The 8884-nt window shown below is 40.2% G+C and overlaps 1 protein-coding gene across 1 annotated transcript; it reads left to right on the plus strand.

Annotated features, from left to right (window-relative positions):
- Positions 1-222: 222 nt before the first annotated feature.
- On the plus strand, positions 223-1903 carry LOC104101864 (protein ASPARTIC PROTEASE IN GUARD CELL 2-like). Its single transcript, XM_009609397.4, has one exon. It carries the CDS (start codon positions 328-330, stop codon positions 1795-1797), a length of 1470 nt encoding a protein of 489 aa, XP_009607692.1. The 5' UTR covers positions 223-327; the 3' UTR covers positions 1798-1903.
- Positions 1904-8884: the final 6981 nt, after the last annotated feature.

Consider the following 8884-nt stretch of genomic DNA (forward strand, 5'->3'; position numbering starts at 1 on the left):
AAACTTTCGTTCCACGTCATCGCCTCGGAACATTTTCGACGTGCCTCGCCCCAGCCTCGCCCAAAAACGCTTTTTAAAACATTGGTTACTAGAAACACAAGAAACCCAATCATTCAATTATTTCCTCGCTAACCGTTCGTCCCAACCTAACATCACTCTCACTCCAAAAATAGGCCAAACTTTGTTCTCCATAAACCCCTTCCCAAACTAGCCCCACTTTTAAATTACCTTTTTCTGTACAGATGTCAAAACGCAAAGTACATAAATCCCCCCTGCCCAAGAATCCTTTTTCCTCACAAACACACGAAAGAAACCTTAGAAACAAGAATGTTTGTTCCCTTACAAAGACGAGTCGCAATTGTGCTCCTTGCAGTGTTCATTTTCTCCATTCCCAACACTACAACCGCAACTGAAACCAAAACCTCAGCTGGCCATGCAATCCCATTTCCCATCCACGAACACTTTAATGTCAAACAAACCATTAAAGAATCTACAAGAATCCACCCACCACCATCTAAAACACAGGGTGTGGCAGAAGAAGAAGAGGAGTTTCTTGAAAAGGGAAACTGGAAACTCAAGCTTCTTCACAGAGACAAACTGCCTTTTCCCCACTTCACTGATCATCCTCACCGTCTCGAAGCTCGCGTTAAAAGAGACGTCAAAAGAGTGGATACACTCATTCACAAAATAACAGGAGGCAATAATAATAATGTTTATGAGGTGGAGGAATTCGGGAGTGAGGTGATTTCGGGTATGGAGCAAGGAAGTGGAGAATACTTCGTGAGGATTGGTGTGGGCAGTCCTGTTAGAGAGCAATACATGGTAATTGATGCTGGCAGTGATATTGTGTGGGTCCAGTGCCAGCCTTGTACCCACTGCTACCACCAGTCCGACCCGGTATTTGACCCGTCTCTTTCCGCTTCTTTTTCTGGGGTACCATGTACCTCATCCCTCTGTGAACGGGTCGACAACTCGGGCTGCCACGCAGGCCGCTGCAAATATGAAGTCATGTATGGTGACGGGTCGTACACCAAGGGAACCGTGGCCCTTGAGACGCTCACTTTTGGTCGCACCGTGGTTCGGGACGTGGCAATTGGTTGCGGTCACAGTAACGGTGGAATGTTTATTGGGGCTGCTGGTTTGTTAGGTCTTGGAGGTGGGTCCATGTCACTCATGGGACAACTCGGTGGACAAACGGGCGGTGCATTTAGTTACTGTTTGGTTAGTCGGGGCACCGGATCAACCGGATCACTTGAATTCGGGCGTGAAATACTACCCATGGGTGCAGCATGGGTACCATTGATCCGAAACCCACAGGCCCCTAGTTTCTATTATATTGGCTTGTCGGGTCTTGGAGTTGGAGGAGCACGTGTAGCAATATCTGAAGATGTTTTCAGGTTGACTGAGGTAGGAGATGGTGGAGTGGTCATGGACACAGGGACAGCCGTGACAAGGCTTCCGACAGCGGTCTACGAGGCGTTCCGTAATGCATTCATTGCCCAAACCGCTAGCCTTCCACGGGCACCTGCCATGTCAATATTCGACACATGCTACGATCTAAACGAGTTTGTGACGGTTCGGGTACCAACCGTTTCGTTTTTCCTCATGGGTGGTCCAATTTTAACCCTCCCAGCTAGGAACTTTCTGATTCCAGTGGACGAAAGGGGCACATTCTGCTTTGCGTTCGCTCCATCTCCTACGAGACTTTCCATTATTGGGAATATCCAGCAAGAAGGCATCCAAATTTCTATTGATGGGGCAAATGGTTTCGTGGGATTTGGCCCCAACATATGCTAGGCTAGTAAGACTATATAGTATGTAAAGTGAAGCTTTGCTACTAAAGTAAATTTCCTTAAAATAATATCATTGAAGTAGTAAAGTATATAAACCATATATTACAGTAGTAATTATGTGCTAAATTATGTGGCTAATCTCCAATGATTATAATCCCAAAGGTAATATAATTTTCCGCTCGTTTAGCTAGAGAATTAGCTAGAGAGATTCTTGAAAAGTCACTAATTAACTTTCAGCGAGTAAATAAATATCATTTGGGAAAATTCTATAATATGGTACAATCTAATAAAGTAGCTTTGGAATCAAAAGGTTCTATGGACTTTAATATTTATCCTAGGCAGAATACCGTCAGTGTTGCTCAGTATATTTGTTTGATACACCTTGACGAGTTAAAGGACTTAAGGTAAAGGTAACGGATATAAACTAAGGGTTCACAAAACAGTATAGAGAATTCTTTATCAGTTCTCATAATAAACAATAGTAAATAAAGAACACACAATATTTACGTGTCCCTGCTCACGGGAATAAAACTTTATATTATAACCTATTGCAATCTAGGAATTAAACTCTTAATCACTCACCTCTTACAATACTCTATTGTAAGCTCTTTATAATAACTCTATTACAAAGCCACACTCTTGACTAACTCTAGTCAAACAACCAAAAGCATTAATGGTTAAATGATGTTCTACTAAATGCTTCTAAAAAGTTGTATAGGAATACAAGTAAATAACAAAAGACAAAGACACAACAAACTAAAGGACTCAAGACATATTCAATGATGGGATCTGATCCTTTATTTTGTAGCAGTTTTATTCTTCAATGCATCTAAGGAAACCGAGACGGCTGCACACTTAGAGAATATATATTTTTGTATTTGCAAGTGTTAGGTCAAAACCTTGTATCATGTTGTTTGTATATGTTAGATCATGAGAGTAGATTCAGGGGAATTTCCGGTTTCTAGCAAATTGTAGTTGTGTTGTTGTGCTGTTGCAAATACAGTGCAACATCTTTAAAAGCTATCAATGAATATTAGGCTTACCTAGTTTTAGAGACTAGGTTCCATCACGATATCCTAAGGTGGAAAATTGTGATCGTGACAAGTTGGTATCGGAGCTTTAGGTTCATAGGTGTTACGAGTCATAAGAAAGTATAGTAGAGTCTTGCGGGTTGGTATTGAGACGTCTGTACTTATCTTCGAGAGGCTATAGAACTTTTAGAAAACTCCACTTCTTTGATTCCTTATCGTGCAAATTAGTTGATTTCGAAATCTGAGCCTTTGTCTTTTTATTCTCTCAAAGATGGTGAGGATACGCACTGCTGGATCAGAGAATCAGACACTCGTGCTCCTTGCTAGACCGGTGCGAGGCCGGGTCGGGGCAGAGGCCGAGGTGGGGCACGTGCTACAGCCAGAGCACCTGCCCGAGCAGCGACCGAGGAGCCACTAGTAGCTCCAGTTAGGGGACAGGCACCCGAGGCGCCTGTTGTTACCCCTGGACTTTAGGAGACCCTAGCACAGTTTTTGAGCATGTTCGGCACTCTAGCTCAGGCGGGATTGATTCCCCTAGCACCAGCTACATCTCTGGCTGGGGAGGAGCTCAAACTCCCGCGGTTCGTACTCCAGAGCAGTGGGTCCACATTGATCAGGTTTCGGGTGTCATGCCAGCACAACCCATTATTCCGGTTCAGCCTGAGGTCAGGCCAGAGGCGTCTAAAGAGGAATAGAGGAGACTTGAGAGATATAAGAAGTATGATCCTCCTACTTTCAGTGGCCCAACTATAGAGGATATGTGTGCCACCGTATTCTCAGCACCATGGGTATCGTTGAGGTGAGAGGAGTTGCTTTCACTACTTTTCAGCTGTCAGGAGCAGCGTATAGGTGGTGGTAGGTATATGAGGAAGGTCGACCAGCTGATGTAGCCCCACTCACTTGGGTTCAGTTTATAGAGATGTTCTTTAGAGAGTTTGTTCCCTATACCCTTCAGGATGTATGGTACACAGAGTTTGATTAGCTGTGGCAAGGGACTATATCAGTGTCAGAGTATGCTATCAGATTCAGTGAGTTGTCCTGACGTACACCTGCCTTGGTTTCTACAGCTAAAGAGCGAGTCCGCAAATTCATCGAGGGGCTCAGTTATGGTCTTAGGTTCAGTATGGCTCGGGAGTTGGAGACAGATACCCCGTTTCAGCAGGTTGTATAGATCGCCTGGAGGATGGAGAGTATGCAGGGCCAGGAGAGGGAGCATAGGGAGGCTAAGAGGTGTCGAGATTCTGGAGGGTACAGTGGTGCCCGTGCTCCGGTTGCAGCACGTCATGACAGAGGCTTTGTGAGCCGCCCAGTTTATTCAGCATTTCTAGCTACTAGCAACGCTCCGGCTATTCTATGGTCTGAGGTTGCCCATTATGCTCAACCACTTTCCAGTGCACCTCCTGCACGGGGTGCCTTCAGTGGTCAGTCTAGCTAACTAGGCCAGAGTCAGATTTAGCAGCCAAGCCAACCGAGACCTTGTTTTGAGTGTAGGGATACTAGACATATGGTAAGGGACTTCCCTAGACTCAGGAGGGGTGCACTTCCACAAACTACACAGGCTCCACGGATTCCATAAGGTCCATAGGGTTCACAGGCCATGGTTACTGCTCTAGTTGTCGCTCCACCTACACCACCAGCTAAGGGTGGAGGATAGGTAGGTAGAGGCCACCCTAGAGGGGGAGGCCAAGCTCGTTTCTATGCTTTTCCTGGTAGGACAGAGGCAGTTGCATCGAATATTGTCAGTATAGGTATGGTTCCGATCTGTCATAGGGATGCATCAGTCTTATTTGATCCGGGATCCACTTATTCATATGTGTCATCTTACTTTGCTCCGTATTTGGATATATCTCGTGATTCTTTGAGTGTTCCTGTATATGTGTCCACGTCTGTGGGAGATTCTATTATTGTGGATCGTGTTTATCGGTCGTGTTTAGTCATTATTAGTGATTATAAGTCCAGAGTTGATCTAATGCTACTCAATATGGTATACTTTGATATCATCTTAGACATGGATTGGTTGTCGCCCTATAAAGCTATTTTGGACTGTCATGCCAAGACCGTGACCTTGGCTATGCTAGGTTTGCTACGGTTAGAGTGGAGGGGTACATTGGATTACATTCCTAGCAGGGTGGTGTGCTTTCTTAGGGCACATCGGATGGTTAAGAAAAGGGTGTGAAGTGTATCTAGCATTCTTGAGGGATATCAGTGCTAATACTCCTACCGTTGAGTCAAGTTTGGTGGTGAGAGACATCCCAGATGTGTTTCCAGTAGACCAACAAGGCATGCCGCCCGATAGAGATATCGATTTTGATATTGACTTGGTGTTTGGCACTCAGCCCATTTCTATTGCACCATACCGTATGGCACCAATAGAGTTGAAGGAGTTAAATGAACGACTTCAAGAATTGCTTGATAGGAGTTTCATCCGGATGAGTGTTTCACCTTGGGGTGCTCCGATTATATTGGTGAAGAAGAAGGATGGTACTATGCAGATCTATATTGATTATAGGCAGTTGAACAAAGTTACAGTGAAGAACATGTACCCACTACCGTGCATTGATGACTTATTTGACCAGCTTCAGGGTGCTAGAGTGTTTTCAAAGATTGATTTGAGATCAAGATATCATTATTGACAACCAATTTTAACCCTCCTTTTTAAATTAATTTATTTATACTTAATGGTTTACAATAAAGATGTTGAAAATATTTTCTAATAAATAATACATATTTTTATAAAAACAATTAGTAATTAATAGTATTGAAATTAATAATTTTGTATTACATAATTGTAAAATATATTACCCTTACTATTTTTGAGACTATTAAAGTAACTTTTAAATTTGTTACACAAGTTTTATAATTAATTTAACAAGTTAATCCTTGACTTTTAATTAACTAGCCTACTATTTCAAATAATCTGAAATTAATTTGAGAAATAAGGTATTTTAATAAATAATTAATTGCAGTAATTTATAAGTATTTGATGATTATATTTTTATCACATTTAATAATAATTAAGTAAGTTTAATTAAATTAATTTTAAAATGGTTAAAGAGTAATGGCTATAATTGCAATTGCACACTTAAATACAAATAGGCTATGTGTTAAATTGAAATCAGCCCAATACACAAGCCCAATCACCTCCAACCCTGTCCGGAACCCACCCAATCCATCCAAGTGTCCCAATCCTTGTGAGCCAATAGCACGGTGCCACGTCACCTGTCCCACTCACTCACAAAACAAACACATTCAATCCTGACCGTCGATCCATACCATCAACGGACCAGGTTTAATCTTGCTTTTCTCATTAATTTAAAACCCCCATCATATTTTGTCTCAACCCTTGGATTACAAGAATCCAACGGCCACCACTTTTTCTCATTAAACTTTTTTCCTAATTTTAAATCTCCAAATAATCGGAGCCGTTGATCAAAAGATCCAACGTCTCACGTTCCATCTCTCACTCTCAACCCTGGAGACCAACCTCCTAATTACCCGAACCCTAAATCATTTTCACCCAACACAACCGTCCATTTTCTCCTTTTGCTCTCTACCCTCTCCTCTGCCCTAACCCCATCAATCTCAAAACTTTGCACAAATTTGTGCAAGGTCAACTGATTCAACCTCAAATCATCCCTTTTGTCATCTCCAACAGCGAATCCCACCGGTTTCTTTCCCATTTCATCATCTAAATTCAAAACGCCCAAAATCTGAAACCCTAGCTAAAGAATGAAACATCAAGTCGTTCAATTTCTCTTATGCTCCATCAAATTGGAGCATGCAAGGAGTTCTTTCTAAGTTTCATCATGAGGATTCGATAACTAGAGGTCAAACACAGTGACCTCTGGGTTTTAGAGTCTTAGCCGATGTATTCTGAGATTCAAGTCGCTTAGGTAAGTCTTTCGATGATTTTCCCCTCTGTCTTCCATCATCTGATAATCGTCATCTTCCATTAGTACTATGTGAATATATCGGAACCCTAAGGCTTGAAGGCCACTATAAATATGGCCTTAAATGCTCTCACTTATAAAGGACATCATTGCACAACCTAACACGAACATACATCAACACACACAATTGAAAGCTTGGTCTTTTAACTAATTTCTCAATTCTCTTCCTTTCTTTCCGATTCTGAGTTTTATTCACTGGTCGAAGTTCGAGCTTTGATTCCCAAACGGCTAAACAAAATCTCTGTTTGGTTTGCTCCCCAAAGGAAGGTTAGTGCATATCGACCATTCCTCTCTTTAATTGTTTAAATTGAAATCATATTTACCCTATTATTCTCTGTTGATTATTTTGTCTATTACATATATTATTGGTTAATAGTTGATAATTATGCCTTGGTATTGTATGTATGAACCAATTATTTCTTTAATAATTTGAAGTTAAATCAATGCTAATCGACTATCTTTGTGAACTTGATGAATGTTTCTCTAAGTTGAATGATCTAAGTGTTTGTTGATTTTCTATAGTTAATTAATAGACCTTAATGATTCTCTGTACATGTTCTGATCATAACCTTTCTTATGTTTTGCTGAGCTCTTCATGCATGTTTCATCAACCTCACATTGATTAAAACTACTACATGTTGATCTATGTCATGAACTTGAATTATTTGTTTTGATAAAGCTAGGACTTTGGTAATTGTGAACACTTAAAGGTCCAGTACAGGCCTGTCATTGTAGTTAAGTGCATTAGCTTAGTTGTTTGAGTTGCCTTCTCTCTTCAAATGTGATTATGTGATTCTGTAACTCCTTAAAACATCATTGTGAAGGTTTTCTGTTAACCTTCATGTTTGTGTGTTTGTTTGGACACACTTGTGAGTTCCACTCTATAAATGTGTCTTGAAGAGATTAAACTAAGTCCTAATGAGTTTTTGCAGTTAATTCTATATGTATTCCATCAGTTGCCATCTATCTTATTAGCTTAGTTTATGATCGGCTTTTTCCTAAGGCATGTTCAAGAATTATACTTGTTGCCTTCGTGCTATATCACTTCTTGGTTATGCTATGCTGTTAACACATCTGAAATTTAAACTTCATCATGTCTAGACTATCACACAACCTGTTTACCTGGACTGATTATCCTGCTACTAGAACCATGCCTATTTAATATATGTAAAACTTTCATTGTTCTGAAACTTCTAATGAACATGTTAATCTGATTCTATGTCACATGATCATCTACTATGCTCTATAGTCTTGCAATCCTTTAAGAACATCTCTTGTATGTGTCTGGGTATCCTCTCTTAACTTTCTACACTCATCTTATTTTAAACAAACTGCATGCTTGTCTTTCATGTGAAGGATACTTATGCATGTGCCCTCATACTTCTCTCTTAGAAATGTATTATCACATAATGAAGAAGGTGAACATTGTTAATAACATATCATTTGGAACATAAGTTATCTGTGATCACCAAAGGACTTAAATGAAACTCACTAGTATCTGCCTGCCCTGTTTGAATACTATATTGTGTTTACATAAATGTCTTGACTCTTAATAAACTTGTGTGTGAACTTCTGGTAAATTTGAACATAGTATGATAGCAGTTAAAGTATTGTGAACTCAGTTAAGAACTCCTGCAAACTTAAACTTGTCAGCAGGACCAATAAGGTTGATGTATATATCTTCTCTACCTCTTGAATAACCTGATTTAGTATTTGGACTTCTAAATTAGTTTACTCGTGTTTTCCTCTCTTTGTTTATATCTGTGGTTGGTTCTTTTGGACATTCTTATGCATATATTGAAAGTGTTGATAGTGACCTACACTCATTTGTTTGGATTGTTACCTCAATAATGAAATCTGGTACAATAATGTTCTATATAACTTCTATGAAAATTATGTATACTTAGGACCCGTTTGGCCATAGATTTTGCCAAAATAAACTTGGGTTTTATTTGGCAAACACATGTTTGGCCATAGATTTTGCCTATATTTTGGAAAAATTCCAAAACCAGCTCAATAGCTGGTTTTGTGCCAAATCCCTAATAATACACAAATTTTTCCAAAATAAATTTGGGAAATATGTTTTGAAAACGTATGTCCAAACACATTT

Source organism: Nicotiana tomentosiformis, chromosome 4, assembly GCF_000390325.3.
Source record: "Nicotiana tomentosiformis chromosome 4, ASM39032v3, whole genome shotgun sequence".
Taxonomy (NCBI): domain Eukaryota; kingdom Viridiplantae; phylum Streptophyta; class Magnoliopsida; order Solanales; family Solanaceae; genus Nicotiana; species Nicotiana tomentosiformis.

Excerpts from the sequence above, each read along its gene's own strand:
- LOC104101864 (XM_009609397.4), top strand. The coding sequence starts at position 328 with ATGTTTGTTCCCTTACAAAGACGAGTCGCAATTGTGCTCCTTGCAGTG.